At 31.1% G+C, this 23,625-nt stretch overlaps 3 protein-coding genes across 3 annotated transcripts; 2 read left to right on the forward strand and 1 right to left on the reverse strand.

Moving 5' to 3' along the window:
• Nucleotides 1–4,455: 4,455 nt before the first annotated feature.
• Nucleotides 4,456–15,874, forward strand: nkd (naked cuticle). The gene is made up of 5 exons (XM_035096029.1): nt 4,456–5,156; nt 12,972–13,189; nt 13,528–13,911; nt 14,144–14,439; nt 14,536–15,874. Exons 1-5 carry the CDS (start codon nt 5,093–5,095, stop codon nt 15,125–15,127), a joined length of 1,554 nt encoding a protein of 517 aa, XP_034951920.1. The 5' UTR covers nt 4,456–5,092; the 3' UTR covers nt 15,128–15,874.
• A 2,063-nt stretch (nt 15,875–17,937) lies between these two features.
• LOC118074648 (uncharacterized) lies at nt 17,938–21,554 on the reverse strand. The gene is made up of 7 exons (XM_035096028.1): nt 21,200–21,554; nt 20,435–20,925; nt 19,928–20,378; nt 19,605–19,762; nt 19,362–19,529; nt 18,881–19,279; nt 17,938–18,692 (listed from the first exon to the last, which is right to left on the reverse strand). The coding sequence occupies exons 2-7, from the start codon at nt 20,883–20,885 to the stop codon at nt 18,565–18,567; spliced, it is 1,755 nt and encodes a 584-aa protein (XP_034951919.1). The 5' UTR covers nt 20,886–20,925; nt 21,200–21,554; the 3' UTR covers nt 17,938–18,564.
• A 223-nt stretch (nt 21,555–21,777) lies between these two features.
• On the forward strand, nt 21,778–23,339 carry ix (intersex). The gene is made up of 2 exons (XM_035096186.1): nt 21,778–21,999; nt 22,274–23,339. The coding sequence occupies exons 1-2, from the start codon at nt 21,989–21,991 to the stop codon at nt 22,845–22,847; spliced, it is 585 nt and encodes a 194-aa protein (XP_034952077.1). The 5' UTR covers nt 21,778–21,988; the 3' UTR covers nt 22,848–23,339.
• The last annotated feature ends 286 nt before the right edge of the window (nt 23,340–23,625 follow it).

The raw sequence follows: 23,625 nt of genomic DNA on the forward strand, positions 1-23,625 counted from the left end.
AAGCCGCGAGGGAGTGGCAACACGTTAGAAGTGAGCACTCAGAAGCTGTAGAATGAATAAAGCGAATGCTGAGTGCCGACTCTTCTTTCGCGCGTTCGTCTCGCCGCTGAGTTTCCATCGGTCCGTCATCCTCAGGGCTTTGGTCTCTTCTTCTCTTGCCAGCAGCAACAACAGCAGCTGCTTCGTCCTTCTCTCTTCTCTTTCTTTGCACCGTTGGCGCGTAGTTGCCGCATATCTCACTTGTTGGTTGTCCTTGTCAAACTCATGCGGCTTCGAAACGGCCGAGTGAGGCACTGCGGAGAAGAGTAAGAGGAGAAAAAGAAGGACGAAGAGGGGAAGAAGAGAAGAGAGGGAGAGCGAGAGTTGGGCGAGCGCTTTGTCGGCGCCCGCGGCAGAGATCAAACGCGCCGACTACCAACCACCTCCTCTGACCCCGCTGGTCCGTTGAACCAACCGAACCGTAGTCCCGCTCTGCCCCTAACTCTCCTGCCACCAAACTCATCGACGCCCCTTTCCGGCAAACCGCATACTGTCGAGGAGACCGGCAAAACCGACGCGCCAACGTTACGGAAAGCGGCCTCGCGGTAAAACCGTATTATAGGCTTCCCTATATCCTGCCCTACGGAACGGCCCACAACAACACACCGCTTCACCCAGGCTCTGCCAATAAATACCATCAGCTTGTCTTCCTTATTTTCTTTATTTTATCCGCCAACTGCAAAGCTAATCATTTTCTTGATAACATCATGCACCCTACCTATAATACTGAATTAAATGCATTAATGACACTAAATTTGGCCAATAATTAAAATACTCAAGTTCATTTCATGCATTATAGACATATCTATTATCCTGTTTCGATTCAACCGATATTACTCTTCGTGATTCATGCGTTTACCAATTCCCAATACAATCTAGTTTCTCAATGGCCGTGACCATTCGTGGTGCCAATAAATTCGGAAAATTGTTACTATTCCTTTATAAATGACCAATTCTTAAATTGCATTTCAAAAAAAAAATATATCTTTTTGCATACATTTGGTGATTCAGACAAGTGTTTCACCAATTTATCAGCATCATCTAGTCTGAGTGGGAAGAGCATTCATTGTATTGCGATGCAAATCTATCTGTAATTTTCCATTTTTCAAACTTCTACTGATAATAACATAAAATAATACAATAATAGCATAGTATGTATGATTGTATACGTTGTTCAATTCCATACTGATGTTTTGAAGTCTTAAATTTTATTCTTCTTACATTTGAAAGCCCCTTCAACTTGAGTCTATTGGCGCTGGAAGGAGCAATGTTATTCTTTTTAAAAAGTCTTTCTTTCTTTCTCAATGTTATCAGTTACTCCTTTCTCTTTTTCTCACTTATTCGTTTCTCTGTTGTGTGTGTATGACCATCATTCGTTTCAGCCTGTCTCTCCTTCTCGCTCAAAAATGAGACTCGCCGCCGACTTTCCGACAAAGGAATAAAGAAAAGAAACAACTAGCCATGCTACGGCTGAGGATGGCATGGCAAGCTGTGGCACGGTATGGTATGGCGGGCCTTTAGCCTTCTCTTGTGCAGTAGAAAGATGAGGAGAGAGGGACACAGGCGCTTACCACACCAGTGGCGTAGTCATTCAGGTCCCTCTAGAGCCCCTCTTTACATTTATGCTATACATAAACTATCACCTTTGTACCAATGCATCCTACACCATATATATCACCCAATTTTTATCTCTACACTTCGGACAGTCGTAGGTCACTTTAAACTCGTCACTTTTATCCTAATAACTTCAAAGGCGGCTGCCGAAGAAGCTAAAAACATTTCTTTACCAGCTGGACACTAAAAAAAAAAAAAACATCTTTAATCCAATGCTTTTAATTTTTTGGGATCATGTCAAGCCAATGGAGTTTTTTGGTATTTAGTGGATTGTCATCAAAATAATTTTTGTGACTAGACGCTATAAATAATTTGATAACAATAGAGATGTGTGGTTTATTATTATAGACTTATAGTAAAGCAGATGTAATGTTGAAGAATCACATGGTGGTTTATTGGATTCTCTTTTTGGGGTTTTAGCTATTGCAGTAACATCTGCTTTGAATTACTGATGATTGAATGGTTAAAGTGCAATTAAATAACCATTAGAAAAAGATGGTAATCATGTTTTTCTTCAAGCTATAATGAGCTTGGGATATAATGAGAAAAGACATTTACTTTTCATCATACTCGAAAATACATACAGTATAAGACTAAATTTGATTTTATAATGAGTTACCAAAGTTTCTTTTGAAATTTTTTTATCACCGAAAAATCTAATGCAAGACTCTCACACACTCTTTGATGTCATTTCATCATGCGTTTATTTTTTACCACATTATGTGGACCCTTGATGTTGCTTAAATTATAAATAATGATTGATTGAAGCTTTTTAAAGTCAATAAAAATTTACTGGCACTTTATTTTGTAATTAAATATTTTTTCTTTCGAGATAAAATGGTTATTCAATTTTCATCAAATAATTATCATTACTTTGGATGAAAAATAAAATAATGATGATAATAAAAAAAATAAAAAAATGAAATTGGTGTTGTGGCTGTACACTATAAAATTGTCTATCCATCAGCGTATTTTCATTCATGCCTACGGGAATTGCGACGCCCGTGTTCCTTCTGAAACACCGCTAGGAGATAATAGCATACGGGTACAGTCCACGTTAAGAATATCATCTCCACTAAATCAAACCTTTTTTTTTTTTATCATTTTTATTTCTTTAATGTCCTTTTATATACAATTTTTAACGTAGATTAATTTTTATAATTAGAATGCATGCGTGTCTTTCTTCGCATTATATAACAGGTTTCCCTAACACAGTAAATTATTCTGGAAATTTGAAACTTAAAATATTATATACCACAATCTCCAATTCCACCACTAATTAAGGCTTCAAAAATAAAAAATTGCCCTGATTAAATATCAGCTTCACTTTCTTCTTCCTTTCATCGTCATTTTTATTTCTTTTTTATATTTTAAATAAAAAAAATATTCTTATGTATAATATAAAAATTTATTTATATCATTAACAAATCGGTATAATCTTGGTTTTGTGGCGGTGCTTAAAAGCTTATTAATTTGATGAATCAGTAACAAATGTAGAGTTAGTTGAGTTGGGTTAAGTGATGTGGAGATGATATTTTTTAATAATAAAAGTTTATGTGTATTTTTGACAATGATACTTATTTCTTGTTATTTCCGTCTTGATTGTTATTTCTTATGAATATAATAAGATAATAAATGATGAAATGAATCGTCAGAATAAAAATAACTGAATAATCCTCGCGGTTCTCGACGCCTCTTCAAAGCTAATCCCCCAACCCGTTCTCTGACTTGTCCCAGTCGGGCTTTTGATCCTTCCGTCGTGGTTTTCCAAACGCCCCGCGAGAGTCATGTGGCACGTTTGAGTTCATTGAGGGCTTTCGTCCGTACAGTAAACATCTTGTAAAAGTAAAATACATCTAAAGACACGTTGTTTTATCGTTACTATATACATACAGACATACTTAATATCTTCACAGGAGTACTTTTTATTTAATGAAAAAAGATATGTCATTTTTCTTCATTTTTATGCATTTCTTTTGTTTCTTTTTTTTTTATTCAAAGAGTCGTCAAAAAGCTCTTTTTGTTGGTTTATGAATTTTTACCAAGAGCTTTTATAGTGTTTTGAATATATACAAAAGCTTTTTGAACGATTATTATTAACAAACGTTGTCTGTTCAAAATTTTTTGTCTCTATGAAGATCAAAGAGTTTTCTTTTTTTAAAAAAAAAAATAAATTTGTCTCGAGCTTTTAAATAACTTCAAATAAAAATTTTCTTAAATTAATGTACTTGATATAAAAAATAATTCCCTCAAAACAATAATAATAAATAAATACATAAACAAATAATAATAATTATACATTTAATTAAAACTATAAACTATTCTTCGGTGTATTTCTTTTATAATAAAAAATAGTAATACTTTTATTGAAGACATTTTTTAGTATTATTCAATAATTAGAATTTAATCAATAATTAATAATCAATGGCATAAATAAAAAATTAATCACAAAAATCAGAGACAAAAAATTTAATTTAATTTTTTAATTATAAACGAAAATCGAAATAATTATAATGTAAATATTAGAATCGATTGTTCGGAATGTTTAAAGGTCCTTCAAGTAAGAAAGAAGCATTGGAAAAATTTCACTAATTTTTTCGATAAAATGATTTAAACTATTTGAAATAGCTCTCAGCATATTTAAAATAATTATCGTAACGATCAGATTGGTTTAATTGGGGAGTAATTGTTAAAAAAGGAGTGGATAAAAAAGGAAAAAAAGTTGAGGGTTCTACGGTTGAATAGTGACAGTCCTGAATGGTTCGGGTGGGGCGTGGAAGGAGAGCGGGAATTACGGGGAACGTGCGTTTAGGCGAGGACGATCTCTCGTGGCTGTAGTCCAGTCAAGCTTTGGGTGTGCAGACAGAAGGATGGTTGACGGTGTCTAGTGTTGATAAATTAATTTTAAAATAAAATTACATAATAATTGTCACAAATTATCATCACTTGGATCAAGCAATATATTAAGTAATATTTTATGCAATATATTATTAAGTATTATTTAGTTTTCGTGTGTATTTATAACGATTTTTAGAAAAAAAAAAAAGAAATCAAGATTGACGTGATCGAGTGAACTTAAAAGAAACAACATTCGACTCAAAGTGATTGATCGAATATCTAGTAGAGAACGCATAAATTAACGACTTGAAATAAAAGTGTTGGAATAAAAGAGAAAAAAAATAGTGGAATAAATTTAAGGGTGTTTTCCTTTATCAGTTAACAGGTAATTAAGTGTCAATTAGTGCTAAAAAGTGAGAATTGACGTCCGTTAAGTGTCACATTTTGAGTGGAGTGAAATTAAAAATTGTAATTTATTTTTAATTGAAACGAGAAAATTGAATCCTGGATTTTGCAATCAAGGAAGAAGGAATACGACGTGATAGAATATCTGTCACAGTAAACAACAAACAATTTCCGCTTTCTTACGTATGAAGGTCCCATGGCTACCGGATTGGTGAAGTGGTGGCGAGCAAGATTCCTCGCAGGCTATAAGCCTTTTTCTGGTAAGTTTATTATTTTTCTTCATTATTGTTATTACTATTACCGTCATTATAATAAACAATTATTTTTCACTATCAATATTTTATTTTACTTCCAATTCTTTCTGCTTTTTTATTAAACATTATCATCAACATTCTTAGTAATTGATGTTTATTGTTCAACTTCTACTTTTATACATCGATAGAATTTTTATTCCGTTTTTCTTGAATCCTCTCAGTTGTTTTTTTTCGTTAATTGCTTTTATCGATTATTTCTTTATTGATTTTATTTTATTTTATTTTATTTGTCAACGAACAATTAAATATTGGAAATGTAATTTACCCTTAATACATCCTTGGTATTAATTTATTTCAACTAAAACTGAATGAATAATTCATATAATTTTTTTTCTCAAGAAATTTATAGATCAATAAAACCTCTTTCTAATCCTGAAATTAATGGAATTGACTTTTCTTCTTGTCCATCTTTTTCCAATGATAATAGTAAACAATCTCTGCAATTTATCAATGATAAATTGAATTTTTTAATCAGTCATTATAAAGCTATCTGTTTATCACTTATTGGCTCTACTAGACTTTATTGTTCTATTAAACTTGAATTTATTTGGGTTACTCTTGACCTGCAAATCGATCGAGGCCACAACTCTACGAACATAATCTTTCATTCTCATTGAAATTTAATTGCAAGCCGTCTTCGCTTGTCAGTTAAATCTTGAATTTTATTCTATTATATTGACCTTCTTGATATGGTTTTATACTAGGTACTACAGCTACTGCTACCGCTTATCCTTTCTCTCAATATTATTTTTCTTTACTTCTGGACTAAGAAGAAGACGATTGCGTCGTTCCGGATATTCTTTCTCTAGGAATTCCGTCTCCGATCGCCATCTGGCAAGTCGTAGCATTTTGTCTTTCTCTATCTTTTTCTTTTTCTATCTATCTCTATCTCTCTCTCTCTATGTCTTTTACTCTTTCTTCTTCTCTCTCCGGATGTCTCGAACAACTCTCTTCATCATTTTATTTTCTCTTGTTCTTTCTCTTCCTTATGTCGGCACGCTTCGGGCGTGTATCGTGCACCGTAATCGCTTTAACTTTTGTAAGTAGAGCCGTGTAGATTTGTAATCAAAGACAAGCGTAAAGAGACTATGCAGACATTATTTTACTCAAGAAAATTCTTTAGGGATTAATTCATACATAAATCGTTCAACTTATCTGCTGAAAAATTTGAAGAGTTGCTTCTAGAAAAAAAAAAAAAATTCTGTGAACTGTGATTTCATCAATAAAACATTTTTTAGAGTTATGTTATTTTGATATTGTTATGAAGTAATCAATTCTTTAGAATTTTTTAGTTTGATGAAGTAGCACTTTTTTTTACATATACAACATCAACAAAAAAATTGTTTTAGTAAATATTTTTGTGTTATCATTTTTTTTCTTTCATAGAAAATCATAAATTTGAATTTTATTTGAACATTACTCCGTTTTTATGTTTACTGAATATTATAAATGGGAAATATCGAATATTTTACAAAATTTTTCAAGATAAATCAAACTATTATTTTGATTATTGCTCTAATTTTATCTCAAACCATAATTGATTGTTTAATTAATCATTTTAATATCAATTTTATCTTTAAAATTATTCATCCAACTCCACTTCTATAAAGTAATATTTCAACTTCAAATGATATTAGAACAAGTCATTTTAACTTTCTATTAAAATTTCCTGGTAGTTTCTTTACACTAATCCGATAACATAATAAATAATAATGAAGTTTAATGAAGTGTGATATTGCTAAAATCAACTTCCAAAGAAATTTACACACAATAGATTTAGAAAGTAATCAAATTAAAGTACCTCCAAGAAAACAACCCTTTAGAAAGATGTTTATTATTTTAATTAAGCCTTCATAATACTTTTACTCATTAAGTAAAGCAAAAGATAATGAAAGTAGCGAAAAGATGCTTTTACGTTCAATACAACAATTTCCCATCGTATGATCACTTAATTATTATGTTTTTTTCACATTATTATTCTGCATAGAAAAAATTCAACTTTGATATACTTTCTCTTCTCTTTTATTTTGTTGTGCAAACACTGAAACTTAAGAGTAAGTTACAAAGTAATGGCTCTCTTCCTCAATCTGCAGTAATTGAGGGGCGAAATAAAGGGGTTGGAAAGATCTCTTTACCCTTTTTGCTCTTTACCCTCTACTGAATTCATTAGCTCGGGTTATAGTCAAAGGGTGACGCTAACTTTTTCTTTGTCTGCTTTTTTTATATTTTTCTCTTCATCCCTTAAATATTTCTTTTGTTTTTATGCTTTCCAGACAATTAAATTGTATAAAATTCCGCAACCATCAAATAAAGTCGTTTAACATTCCTCCACTATCTTACGCAGTGTATCAAAGCTATTTCTCCTTGGAAATAATATTATTAATTATTATTATTATTATAGTAATATTATACATGCCTGTATCATTTTGACATATCCACATGGACTTATTTACTATACTCATTCACACCAACAGCCAACCATTTTCTTGTTGTCGTCGTGTTTGCTTTGGTTTTTACTCGCACGTACGTTCGTACATCTCTCTCCTTCCTTCCACCCTGGGTTGTATTTATCGAGGGGTCCCTCTACTCGACATTCCGACTAGCCAATGAACCATGCCTTACTTCCGCAGTTAGCATTACACCGTTATCTCTCCGAGTAAGCCAGAAATAATTATACACCCATGAATTAAAGACTTGAGTTGGCGTACAATTGCCTAGATATGAATCTAATATTTGGCATAATAGATTTCGAGGAATTAGAAAAGGGTAATGAAAGATTTCTAATCAATTTTATCATATCAATCATTCAACCATATCAGTATGTAAACAATAAAAGTTCAAATATGTTTGTTATTATTATTATACTTTAAATATTTACAGTCGTTTAACCCTCTAATGATCATCGCTTATCTTTCATTCATGATTTGCTTTCCATTAGATAATCGTTCTAAAAATAATCTCTGATTTATTTCCGTAGTAAACAATCGATTAAAATCATCTTATCCTATTAGTTTCCAATCAAACTCATTATCTTTTTATTGTCAAAAAAAATATCTAAGAAATTTTTTTCAATGATTTATCATTGCCAATACTTTGATAAGAGAATTTTTTTTTCAACTATTATATAAACATATTCATTTGAAATGTTTTTAAATTTATTAAACAATTTGATTTTAACTCCAATAATTAACTATCAATAAAAATTAATTTATTATTAAAAATCATAAGTATTTGTTATTTATTGATTATTAATAAATTTGATTTGATTAAAATATTCTATTTATGTAGAAAATATTGCTTTAGATTAAATGAAATTTTCATATTTTGGAGTCTATTCTCCCTATTTTTAAACCCTAAGGCATTATTATTTATTAATATTCTATTCAGGAAGTGGGAAGCATGTTTTATTGCTCCATTAGATATTAAAAGAGCGAGTACACAGTATATGAAGTAAAAACTCGTTTACTCTTAATCTTGTTTAAATTGATGTAGAATCACTTCTATGATGAGTTTTGAAACTTCCGGAAGTAATAAAATTTCTACCTCAAATTCGAAGGTTTGAATTTCCAAGTCTGAAGTAATAAAAGATAATGAAGCATACGAAGAAATCTTGTAGATATAATAAGAATAATAATAATAATAATGATGAATAAAAAAAAAAACAAAAAAACATTTTTTCAAAGTGAGAATTGAGAAGCCATCGCCGAAAATTTATGAAGGTCGGTGGTCAAACGCAGGTACTTGAAAAAAACTTTTTCGACATTTTTATTACACATTTTAGGGCTACGTCTTTTATTGTTACCGAAACTAAAATGTTTTTAATGATTTCATACATATTATAGCATTACGATTTTTTCTATTATTTCCATCATAGTCTGTGCCATTCATTTTAACAGTTTTGTCTGCTGAAAAAAAATGTATATATAAAAGTCAAATTTACTTTTTACAAGTGAGATTTAACTACTGTGTAGAACGAAGCCAATTTTTCTAGTGAATACCTTCTATATATATCCTCTTGTACTTTTATATGCGTTACATAGAATGCAATTTTTTTTTTTCGTTTTTTCTTTTAAAACGTTTTTAAAAGAGCCATAAAAAATTGGGGTAATAGTAGATCAAAGAAAGACGAATAAAACAAGGCAATATCTTTAATATTTAAAATCATCAACTTGTAAATATGATTGGTTAAATTTTTTTTCAACATATACATTCAAAGAGAGCATTATTTTTGATCTTAGCTTTGAAGTATACATAAAAAAAAAATTCTAAAAAATAGACAAGTAATTTGATTTTTCTGCCACGATTAATCTTTCATCAAAATTTATGTGGCTTTAAACTTAAATTATTAATTTTTCTATTTATTAATTTTTTTTTTTTTTTTAGAATGAACAAATAAAAAGAGAGAAGATAGATTGTCGGAACAAGTTGAAGAGCATTATTAAGCGAGCACTTTTTATATCAATGCTGAATATAAATTGCATATTAAAGATAGAGTGTTGTTGCGTAATGTGTCGAAGGATAATAATAATAAATAATAATAATGAAATTAAAAGTAGAAAATAAAGATGAGAAGTAGGAAAAGAAAGGGCCTGACATGACGAGTGGAATTGGCCGTAATTAACAGAAATTCTTGGAATAGTAAGCGGCTGGAAGGTGAGCTCCTGGGGTACGCAACTCGTGCAAGAGAATCCTCCTTGAAATTCCGATCCCTTTCAAAATGGTCCGGCAAACAAGCCGACTGTCGCCGCACCTTTTTTCCTCATCTCCTATCTCTCTCGGTTACTCTCTTCTTTTTCTCTCTCCCTCATCACCTGAAAAAACTCTATGCATTTTCGGTGCCTCAAAAGTTCCGGTTGTAGTTTCCATCATAAATCCTTCTTTCAAGGGTCGTCTGTGCGGCATCTACAAAAAGCATCATTCTCTGCTCATAACGACTACTCTAACGAGGAAAACTTACCCTCGAAAAAAATATCCCTCCTGCCCGGTCCCTTTTTCATTTTTCCCCTCTCATCACAGCGTGATTCTCATCCCCCTTTTTTAGACAACTCTCCCAATGCTAGAGAGCTTCGATCAGGCTGCATTGTCCGCCGCAGGCTCTTTCGCTCGATTGGAAATGTACTGTCCCGACGGAAAAGAGAAAATAGAAACGATGAAAAAGGATCAAGAAAGATGGAAATAACTTGGTGTGTGGTATTCCATCGTTCTGAGATTTCCTATTTCTCATCTGAAAATTCTCGAGACTTTTTTCCTCTTTTTTATCGTCATTGTTATCTACCGTTTCTTTTTCTTTTTTATTTTTTTTTTATTATTATCGTTTTTTAATGCAAATATATCTCGTAAAAGTATAAAAGTTCAACTATAATAAATTTTACGTAAAATAAATAAAGTGAAAATTTATTTTAGGGAAAAAGTGTTTTAGAGAATAATATTTGGTTATCTATTATATTTTTCTCTCAAGAGTACCAAATTATATTTTTCGTGATGATGGGAAAAAAATGGTTTCGTTAAATACACGCGAAATAACGTAAATAAATATTTATCTTCATAATTTAAGGGGTAGTATTATGGCTGAAGTTATAAAGCAAACTTTGACTACGTTTAACAAGTAAACAAAATTAATCCTGGACCTTTTGTATGCGAACATCTGTAGTAATTTAGAACTCTATTGTGTGAGATACTCTAGATATTCGCTAAATTTTTAGCGAAACCTTATAAAAAATTTTTTGAAATAAAAACATCCTATTTATTTCTAAATATTTTTTATTGAATAAATCAAATATGTGAAATTCCATGAAAATTAAATGGAATTTTAAAATTCATTAGTTGATTTATAATTGGCACAAGCGACAATAAAAAATGACTCATTAAAAAGTAAAGTTTAAAAAACAAATGAGCTGTGATAGTAAAGAGTACATGAGGAATGATGATGGTGAGAGTTTGAGAGAGAAGAAAAGCTGAGATGGATGAAGGTTGGAAGTAAGCAAGTAAAGAAAAGAAAAAAAAAAGAAGAAAAAAGAGAGGAAGATAGTAAAATGTTTGGTGGGAGACTAAAGCGAAGTGGAATAAGAAGGAAAAGAGAGGCGTTTGGTCGGGTCTCTCTTCCTGGAAACCAACAATAATAGCGGCTTCGAGAGAGAAAGAGAGAAGAGTGTTGCCTTCGACTGACGACCGTTGCTGCATTTGCTTCTCGGAAAATACCTAGATCGTTTGTTCAACAGCGTTGTTAAATTTCTCTGGCTTTAAAAGTTTACTTACTGTTTAAATTTGTAATAACGACATATTTCCACCGTGTAATATCTCGTCTAACCCTCCAATGTTTGCTCAGAATTTCTTGAACAACCTTACTCGTATATGTTTCTATGAATTTCTTATTGTTATGTCTTATGTAATACACGTGGCCCTCCAGCTAATCAATCCTTCCATGAATAAAAGTAGAGAGAAAAAAAAAAACCCCCGAAGAAAAAGGAAATGAAGAGAAATAAAAAAAAAAAAATAATAAGAAATAATTTCTTAGTTATTTCCTTTTCCTTCTACATAATTTTCTCCGTTAGAATTTATATCTCTGGAAAGTATAGCTATATAGAACGACTTAAAAAAGTTATAGCTCACGAGATGGAACGTGTTCGTATTTCTTCAGAGTTCCAGAGAGTGCCTGAACTCTCTTATTGGTATCCCGCTGCGTTACTCGTCTGACTCTCTTGAATTTCTCGACGTGTACAAGAAAATGTGTGCCGCCGTTGTGGTATGACCGCAACTCAGTACTAAGTCCATGTGAAGTTCAAAAAACATATGTGTAATACCAATATATGTTTACACAACACACAAACTTGTAAAAAAGTGAATTACAGTAGAATTGCCTTTAAGTTACGAATTCTCGAGTATCCAACCAAATGAAAAACATCTTTACAATGTCGTATTATTGCATTTTTGTATTTTATTTATCAACTTTAACATTATTATTATTATCATCATTAATCATTTATAAATAAATACATTTTTATTCCACAACTACTTTATTTATTCATTCATGTAGTATTTCTTGAAATACTAAGTAGCAAATTGATTTATAATTTTTTCCACTCATGTACACAATATTTAAATTTAAGTGATGATCTGTAACGTACCTCTATTTACGGTACATTATTATTTTTGTTGAGATGTCAACGTTAGGTAGAATTTCATTCATCCATTCATTCATTCAAAAAGAAATGATTGGTTCGATGTACTTTTGAAGACTTTTAAAAGCATGAAGTTTTGAAAAAATTGATTCAAAGTGAGATTAAAACCATTAAAGAACTAGGTACAAAACAATAAAGAGCTTGAAATATCTCAAGTCACTTGGAAAATGTTGTCTAATCCTTGATTTATCGTTAAGTGACGTCGTGGGAGATGTTTAAAAGACAAGCGCAAGCTTTCTGACAGTAGAAGCGGCTACTTGAAAGGCTTCAGAGAAAAATTTCGAAGAATAACGTGCTATGCACGTTCAACGAATAGAGTAGAACCTGAGAATATCTTTGTATAATGCATGATTAAGCGAGACTATAGTAAATAATCGAGACGAGCAGTAAATATCAGTCTACCTTTCCAAATTTTTATCTCTTTTTCTTTATTTATTTTTTAGAACAAATTTTTTTATGTTGAAATCTTTTATCACTTGGTTTTGACTTAAATGTTCTGTTTTTGAAGTGTAAAAATAATTGTTATTTTTAAAGATGAAAGAAATGTTGAGAAATGAGTTTAATGGATCGTAAACTTTTTCAGTTGTTGGTGGTATAGCAGAAGGAAGTGATTCTGAAGAATTATTGACAGCAGGCGTTGCAACGCCTTGCAATAGTTCTCCTTTACCATCAGCGACGTCACCTCTTGTACCGGAAACACCACCGATAACAGTCCACAACTCTGTTTCTTCGTCAACTGCACCAACAAATCATGTTGATGAACAACCGCCTGTTTCCAATACAAGACAACTCAGTTTTGAGGTAATAATTTCAACTTTACTCCATTCTTATCACCACTAAACAATAGACTCTTAACAGAAATCATTACATTACTTATTTTCTATTAATTAAAAGAAAAATAAAATTGAATATTTAGTTGATAGAAAATTGAGTTAAAAGTTATTAATATTTTTAATTTTTATTATGTCAAAAGAATGTCATTAATCTTCAATACCAAAAAATGCTATTTATTCTCCATTAGAAAGGAGTTTCCATCCACTAGTTATAAGTGATCATGATAAATGAAAGAATCTATTGCTCAGAATGTGGTTGTCACAAACTCTAAATGCGGGCAAATCTAATAATTAATGAAATTTCAGGAATTCGAATGTGATGTCTCGGTGGCAGAGGGTAACAGACGTAGACAAGAATTTTCTTTTACTCTCTATGATTTCGATGGACACGGGAAGATAACAAAGGATGACATCGCCGGCTTGGTGACTACTATTTATGATACCCTTGGTGCCTCGATTCAAGTTCCTCCCTGCGGTAGCAAAACAATCAAAGTCAAGCTCACCGTGTCGCCGGACAAAAGTATCGGACAGGGTGGATCTCCTGCTGGTACAAAATCCTCCAATCTCCCCTCAAATGTCGGCGCAAATACGTCATGCTGTCATGTCAAACCCGTCAACTCATGCAGTCACGCGACACACGCAAGTCGGAGGGTTCCTAGAAGGCGAAGGGTCGTACGAAATCGGACAGAAGTGAGTATTAAACATTTAAATTTCATTTGCATATTCATAATCAAAAAAAGAAATCAATTCAAACTAAAATTTTAGAGCATTGATATTAATCATGGGGGAGTAGTGCTAAAGTTTATTTATTTTTTTGATTATCTTTTATCAGCAAATGATTTTTATCAATCATTTCTAAGTATTTAATAATTTAATAAAAAACAATTGTTTGTATGAAACTAAAAATAGAATTTTATTTCAGACTGAACGAGTAATAGAATCTCATAGTGAAGATGATGGAGACAATGTTCCAGTTAGTCAACTAAAACAAGAAGAATTACGAAGAAGAGTAGGACCAGTACCTCATTTACCATCACCTTATTCAAATAGCTCAGAAGGAGACATCAGTGATGATAGTGAAATTTCTCCGACAATAACACCTCTCACTCCACTAGTATCAAACCATCGCAAGCGAAGTGGGTCAATGCAACGACAACAGTTGCTAGAAATCATTCAAGCGAATATGGAGAAGAATAACCTCAGTTTCCATGCATCTAGGTAAGGATCCTGTTGAGGATGATTAATGTTCTTTGTAGAACAGCTATTTTTGAAAAAAAAAGAATTTATTTTATTTGTTTATTATGCACTTAACAGGAAACGACATCAAAGTGAACACCTCCGCGTTCCTCTTCAACGTTGCTATGCTGAACCAGTGAGCCCCTATGTTCAAAGGAGTAGACCACCATCTGCGAGTCGTCAACCTCCAGCCTATCACAAACCGGTTCGGGAGTATTCTCATCATGCCACGTCTCTTTCTAAACTACCTGCCAAAGGTCGAAGAAATCAGCGCAAAACACGAAATCATACATCAAATCAGTGCAACGTTGACACTACGCCCACCATCAAGCAACTTCGTAATAATCTTCAAACGACTCCGGTTACTCCGAATACCTTGAACATTGACTCAACTCAGAATAACCAGAATATTAATAATACTCATCTAAATAATGATATGAAACGTAATGAAGCACAATTTCAGTCACAATCTGCGAGTAAAGCCAGTAAAAAACACCAGTTAAAACATGCCACTAGAGAACAAGATCAAGCCAGAGCTATGGAGCAAGTAGTTCGTTGGCTAGAGAGAGAATTTTCGCAAAACACTGTTGCTAATACTGCTGCTGGTCGACGTCATGTTCATGAGCACATTCACCATCACTATCATCATTATGCTGAAGCATTAGTTTAGAAAATTTATACTCCAGTAGAATTTAATTTTATTGGGTTGATGCAAATAGCCTTGAATACCAACTTACTAAATAATTCCAACAAATATATATTGGCAACTAGAAAATGTGTTTTATTCATCTGAAATTTTAATGAATGGGAACATAATAGAGAATTGGTTACTAAAAAGCATTTAATTTATTATTGCATCAACTCAATCAAATTTACCTTATCAACAGACTGAAGATTAAAGGCCTACTTATAATTATCATGATATAAAAATTATCTAATTATGTTTGTAAAAATTTTTTTTCGTTTTACAATACTGGGTATTGTATATTTGATCGTGATTCAGAAATTTTTTTTTAGATAAAAATTATTATTGTGAAAAAAAATGTATTTTGAGAAGAAATTAGTCTGCAAGGCCAAACAATGGCAATTATTTTTTTGATGATCATGTGTTGAAATGACAGATTATTTCTGCTTCGACTGAACATTAAGAAAATATTTTTTGATTAGTCTCAAAACAGAGTATTAATAAATATATTTAGTAATAAAGTAAACTATAATAATGGTAATTATGATAAATAAATTGTGAAAATGATGAAAGATAATAATAAATGAAGAGATATGATAAATTAGTCCTGGCTAATTTGTCAAAAAAAAACCAGGGTATGTAATTTTATATTGGACTTTGTAATCGCTGTAGATATTTTGTGTATGTTCAATTTTTTTCTATTGATATTTATTAAAACACTTTTTTATACTATATCTATTGCGTTGTCAATCAATAACCCTTAATTAATAATTCTTTTACATTGATAATATTGAAATTTTTTCGGTGACAAATTTATCTCTTAATTATTATATAAGTTTATACAAGTTTCTTTGTGTCTTAATTTTTCTTGCCAAATACACTGTGCAATCGATAGTAATCGATACTTTTGTGGCCCACATAATTAAATAATGTTTTAATCATTTTATTTTTTCATGTGCAATGTTTTTTATTTTTATACTTTATTTTTAATACAGGATTTTAAAGCCTGTCATCATGCCAAGGGCACTCTGAGTCATACACAACAATATAATTTTCATTTGCAATTATTTATCTGACGTAATACAGTTTAAACAAGATTAATTTATTTGTTTTATTACTTGCATGTGCTTTCAATACAGCTAAGCTTACTGTAAAAAATTAGTATAATAATTCATTAGCATAAGCTATCATACATGCTTGTGGGAATTACAACAATGAAAAATTATTACTTTTTCAAGTAAAAAAAAAACAGACTTTATAATAATGTAAATTAAAGCAAAAACTTGATAGACTTTCAACAAAGTTTAATGTAAAATTTTTTTTTTTCAGTGGCTGTCATTATTAGTATTTATCATTATTAATATTATTATTATTGGTATTTTTATATATTATACACACTCACACTCAGAGTGTCCAATAGCTCAAAAGATAGTCAAATTTTATTCTTCTTATTAATCTCTATAATGAACTTAGTAAGAAATTTGGTGACGTTTAAAGACTTTATACATTTTTCTTTTTTTTCTAAATTCCATTTTCGTGAAAAATCTGCAGTGCAATAATACGAAATATAATATATAAAAAATGTATATATATAACTATTTTTCTTTTATTTAAAATAATAAACAAAAAAATTTTTTATCCTATAAAAACATAATTTTTTAAGAAATAAAATAAAAGCAATTGATTAAAGTAAAATATTCCCTCTATATATAATGTTTATCTATAGAAATATAGTTTGACCATAGATAAATTGCAAGAAGCATAGTTTAAATTCTTTTCTTCAGAGAAAAAGATATAATATATATATATGATATATAAAAAATAAAAGAAAATGTTTGATAATAATCTTTTTTTCTTAATTTTGTAATAACTTAATAAAAACGTTGCAAAGCTTTCATAGTTTAATATATCGCGTATAAAACAAAATTATAATTCATTTGTGTAAATCAATATTTCAAAAATAAACAACTCTTACTGTTGAAACATTTTCTTCAAGTCAATACATTACATATTAAAGGCGTTGATAAAACTTATAAAAAAGTTAAAGGTTAAAATTCCCTTTCGTTAAAAGTAGGTACAGTTGTTATGATTCATGAGTCATTATGTATTCAATTTCATTTAACGCTGCTACTACCGGACAATAAAACTCTAAAGATTAAAATTCTATTGATTATTTACTATCGATTTTCAACTAGTATATGTGTAGCTGCGTGATAAGAAACACAATTACAGAACTAATGAATTATGTTATGATTTCATTATGGGAGAAATGTACACTGCACTGAGAAAACATAACTTTTCAAAACTGAAATTACATTTTTTTTATATACAATCATTTAAAAGAATGGAGTTCAAATAAATAATGATTATTATTCTTTTATTTCAAGAGTCAAATATTAAGAACAATTCACATGATTAAATGTTGCTTTAAATCGTTTAATTTATCTACTTTCTTTCTCATTTTTTGATACAAAATTTCATTATTGCAAAAAATGATTCCATTAAATAATAATCTTCAAAAGTTATACATTTTTCTCAGCATTATATCGAAGTATTTCAAAATAATAACCGCACCTTTTTAATTTATTTAATGTATTATATTGGGCCATAAATTTTTTATTACTGCTATCATTTTTTATCGGTCTTGAGCAGTGTATCTTTAAAGTGATGTACACAACAATATCTTAATTGCCAATCTATCAATGACACCATTGATGTTCAATTATTATTATTAATGTTTACTTTATTCATTCTTATTAATAACTTTTCATTACTTTACTTTTTTTGTGTACTACTCTTAGTTCGTCTTTCATCTGTTCTGTTGTACAGAATCACTTATATATTCCAAACTTATATTTGTACATAGTTATATCCAATGAAAAGTGAATCTTGAAACGCAGTAAAATTAACGATTCACTTACATCAAAAATAGATTATTGCAGTGCATTTAATGTGTGATAAAAACTTTTGTAGATAATTATTATCTACCCTAAAGATTGTTTTTTTTTCTAATTATTTATTTTCAATCTTCACACATTTTATGACTTGCTTATAGCATGAATAAGATCCGAAACGCGAACAATATCAGCAATGTCGTTGAAAAAAAGACAACTATTTGGAATTTACATGTATATTGGTCAGAATATTTAATTATTAATTATTAATAAATTAATTTTTTTTTAGGTAACTCTCTTTTTTTCTCTCTCTCTCTCTTTCTCTCTTTCTTACTCTCTGAATACCACTTTAATATCATGATATCGCCGATGAAAACAATAATATTTATGTATCAGTGATTTCATGATATAATTTTATACAGGCCATCTTTTTAACATGACATTTGCGGGTTATATAATGATTTTATATCATCCACATGCCGGATCTTGATGTATTTATATTTCAATAGTATAATAGATGAATAGGTTTTACGTTCTGCTACGTAATGTTTTTCGAGAAGATGATTCCTCAGCTGTTGGGGTCCCAGTTGTAGTAGTCACTTTGCCACGTCTCGTTGTGCTATTACTGCTCACCTCTTTTGTTTGTTGTGTTGACCCTTAAACCCGAATATCACTATCTATTTGTCCATTCACCTTTTTTTTTTTGTTTACATTTAATTTTGAGTTTCTTTTTACACGCGAAAAAATTTAAATACATTTTTTGAAATCAATTAGGTCCGGAAATTTTGAAATTTATCTTAAAATTGGAATATATTTAACCAATATAATTGATAACATCACTCACCACGTGATTTTGTTCTCGAAGATGCGTTTACATTTGCTGTTGTTGGTTTACGAGGTTTTTTAGGGTCCGGTTTTTTGGAATCTGCGGCCCCTTTACTGCTATCTCCGGAGCTGGTATTGTCATCCATAGAATTAGCTTTGTTTCCTCGGTTCAAAACACGCTTTGAACGTGTAGGCACCTTTGCCACGGATTTAGCAATTGCCAATGCTTTATTTGTAGTACGTTTTTTAACGCGGTTTGATTTGGAAGATTTTTTGTCGGAATCTTCATCAGATGAATCATCTTCCGAGGAGCTCGAAGAAGACTCGCGTTTTGATCTCTTACGTTGTCTTTGCTTCGGCTTAGTTACTCCTTTCCTCCTTTTCAATTGAGACTCGTCTTTGTATAGAGATAAATCCACTGAAATAAAATTCATTGAAATGTATTTATTGATTTTTTTTCATTCATTTCATTTCAATGAGCAAAAGTATTAAATACTTACATCCATCTGGATGCTCTTCCGTAACGCTTGGTTTTTCTGAAACCCCTGCTTCAACATCTATGGCTCTTTTCAAAATATTCTCCGTACGTAGTAATTCAATCTTTGTCAATTGATATTTATTTTTATCAACTTTGTTTAAATTTAGGTTCGTTAGTATACAGTCGAAATCTAAAAATTAATCGATATTATTAGTATTGATCTATAACTAATCTCTGATTAAGCAGATAATTCAATAAAAATTACCAGTTACGTCATAAAAATCTGGTGAATATATTTCACCGTTGTTTTTATCTTGTGATAGCCAACGTATACGAATACGTCGGCTAGACTTGTAAATATTTTGCATAGCTTGACAGACATAAAAGCTACCTTCTGCATTTCGTACGGCTAAAAATTCGTTTCTAAACAAATAAATAAATTCATTAAACAATTGATCAATATTTAGTCTTACGAATAGTATTTAAAACTCTTCCACAAATTATTTTTAAATGAATTCAATCAATAACAAAATTAATATAAAGTAAGAGTGTTGAAAGAGTTAAATTTAGATTTTATTTCATACTTACTTGTAAAATACAATAAGTTTGTCATCAGGATTTTTTGTAGTAGGTGCTTTGTTTAATGTTTTAACAATTAACGCAATTTCTGGTAATGGACTTTGATAAGGTTGAGTTTGAACACGATTTCTTTTAGGTTTGCTTCCACCTTCACCAGTAGCACCTTTTAAATCTTTTAATTCCCTTGATTTCCGTTTTGGAGCACGCACTGGAGATGAGCTTTTTGGCTCAGATTTAACAGTTGACGTTGGGGAATTATCATTTGAAGGCTTTGTGGGGGTCGTTGCTTTTACTTTTTGTACAGCATCTGTTTTATCTAAAGATTCCTCCGTTTTTTGAGAAGGTTTAGGTTGTGGAGATACAGCTGTTGAAGTATCAGGAGATGCATCTAACTCTTTAGTCCCATTGTTGACAGGTATTTTCTTTTCTTCAACTTTAGGCTGTACAACTGTACTCACCGCTAAAAGAATAAACAATTACTATCATCAACTAATATGACATTTAAAATAAACTTACGTGTAGGATCATTGGTTGTAGAAGAAGGTTGAGGTTCAGCTTTAACTTCTTGACTATCCACTGGTGCTTCAGGACTAAAATTATTGTTTCTGCTGGCTTCTTGACTCTGCTTAGGTAGAGCTATTGATTCTTGATCCATTGCCACTTTTATTGCTTCCAGTCCATTAGAAATAGCTGATTTATCAGCTTCTGATTCCCTTTCAGTATTATTACTAGAGTAAGGTGTCTGATAAACTTGTGATCTGTGATCCTGCACTAAACTTAGAGGTTGACTGGCTGGTTGTAGAGTAACATAACTCAAATTACTACCACTTAAAGGCTTCATAGCACCAGAATCACTTCCTGGTACAACTTTTTGCGCCACAACATTCATTGGAAGTATAGGGTGTCCCGGTGTGGGTGGTGTAGTTCCTACTCCTGGCATGGATGACTTAATAGCCGATGTACTCATGCCCCAAAGTGCCTCAAATAGGCACTCTAATTATTAAAACCTGTTCAAAACATTTATAGATAAATGAATAATCATATTTTTAATCGTAATACCAATGATTAATACAACGTAAGCATGATTAGACTTGTTAGTGGATAAGTTTCATGTGAAGTGATAACGTTGGAGTGTTATGAAAGCATACGACGTTGGCGGCGGGAAGCGGAGGTGGTAGGGAAGAGTAAACATAAACATGGATCAAGTATTTGGTACTTTTTCATCCATTTTATGGTTGTTGAGGTTAATCAGTATGGAAAACATTTAAATACTTGTCTCACCTTTGTATTAAATAATACAAACAAGCGCCTATAGGTAATCTGACGATGATGTAGCTTCGAAGTTGTTGGCTAAGGCCGAGCGCCACGGTTAACTCATCTTCTTCTGGACTTTTCCCGCGTATAATTCCCGCTCTATAACTACCATATAAAAAGCACACCACGATACATTGTAATTATCTTCAAGTATTTTAGCTTAATACAATATGATGTAAACAAAATATAAAGAAAACTACGCGTTTATCAAAAGCTGTGGATTTACCGCACGAAAAAAACAGGAATGCTAAGACGTTAGATGGCGTCGGTCCTTGGACGCCGTACGTAACGCGATCCGTTTCATGCGACCGATGTATCTAATTCTGTGATTGGTCATTCATTGCAGTTACGACCGGGTTTTTATGTATCGAAAGTCGTTACCAATTGACCAATGAATAGTCTCTTTACCTATACACATTTTATCGACCAATCAGGAAGCAGCTTTCAAAAAGTAACTAGACTTCCCGTCTTGTGAGTTTTCATACAGTACCGGACATAAATGCTGTGTGATTTTCTATAAGACGGTATAGGAAAATCACATGTATAACCTTTGAAAAATTAAACAGCATTTATGTCCGGTACTGTAGATGTCATCATCAATCACAATTTAATGTTGTGCTCTGAAAACCTAAATGAGGTTAAAAAAGTTTTTTTTTCTGATTTTTTAACGGGCTTACTTGTTAAAAATAACAATCACAAGTTCATTAAATTAGCATAAAAGAAAATATATATTGGAATTTTTTCCTACAAAAGTTTATGGACTCAAGGTACGTTTTTTATTATAAAAATAATATAATAAGAATTATGCAAGTGGTTAGTATTAAATGATGAATAAGTTGTATTGTTAATATATAATAAGTAAAATTAGCTCCTTATTTATATTTTAAAGACAAAAAATATTTCGTAATGTAATTATTGTATTTAAAAGGAATTAATTTATTTTATAATTATAACATTATATAAAATACTTAATATAAATTTGTTATCAAAACATTCCTATCTTTTGTTCTATACTAAATACTAATTAAGGTTTTTTTTTAGATCTATCATGAATATTCCACCAATTCAACAAACAGGCGCTATGCCAATGGGCCAAATGACTCAACCAACTAATCCTCAAATGGCTCCAAATCCTCAGCAACAAGTTCAACAACAAACTTCATTACAACAACAGCAACAACAACAGCAGCAAGAAAAATTCGATAACATTTCTAAAGTTAAATCTTTAATTGGACCGTTAAGAGAAACTTTGTCAATTGCATTAAAAACCGCTGCCAACACTTTAACTCAAAATAGTTTAGTCGACATTGGATCCTCGAAAGGTACTGATTCATTAGATCATCGTTTTAATAAGAATATGGAAGAATTTTATTCAATTTGTGATCAAATCGAGTTACATTTGAAGACTTCAATTGAATGTTTATCTCAAAATGCCAGTTCTGTACGTTATCTACCAATGAGTGTAATTACAAGAACAGAAACAGTTTCAGTTCAAGAGGGAACAGCATTGACCTATCCACAATTTTTGATGACTGTTAAATCCCAAGTTGCTTATGCTAGAGAAATTCATGATACTCTCATGACTGCAGCTCATACGATAGCTCCAACTGAATAGCTTCATCAAGACTGTTAGTGAAATGGAAGAATATATACATCTTTTTCTCATTAAAACAACATAAAATTTAATTGTATTGCATTGGAAAGTATTGACTGGATTTTAATCACAATTGTAAAAATGTTTTATGTTGGAGATGTTTTACGATACTTTGATGATCATAGTTCGTACAATAGTTGTTAGAGAAGAATTTTTTTTCTAGCCAAGATTCATTAAGAATTTTCATAGAATAGAAGAGAATAAAAGAATAAGAGGATCATTCTCATTTCATTAAGAATAGAAACAAAAAATAAATAATTAAATTAATTACAATAAAAGTAATTGCTTGTATTGTATTTTTACAAGCATGTCAATTGCATCAGACATGATATTTTTTGTTCATCAGCTTTCTGCATTCGTAAAACATATAATTTTTTATATTTTAACTAGACGTTATCGTATTAATCGCGATGGTACAACGTATAACGCGTATGGCTAAATACTTCCATTTGAGGAATATGATTGTTATCGATACTTCATTACCAAGCACCCTTGGAAGTGCAAATGGGTGGCATCAACTTTAACGAGTGCTGTCATCATCTAAACATCTACATGAAAAAAATCTCAAGATATCTTGTATACACCTGACGTTGATGAACTCCGTTACACTGAGTTATATTGTTGCTCAAGCAAAAAATAGAGTGGGAGGCTGAGCATAACACTGTGCACTCACGAGAAAGGCGTACGATTAGAAATAATTATGTAGTAATATTTTTTATTTACATTTCTCATGCTCATA

The sequence above is a fragment of the Chelonus insularis genome, unplaced genomic scaffold (genome assembly GCF_013357705.1).
Source record: "Chelonus insularis isolate UGA/USDA-ARS -01 unplaced genomic scaffold, ASM1335770v1 contig_139_pilon, whole genome shotgun sequence".
Taxonomy (NCBI): Eukaryota; Metazoa; Arthropoda; class Insecta; order Hymenoptera; family Braconidae; genus Chelonus; species Chelonus insularis.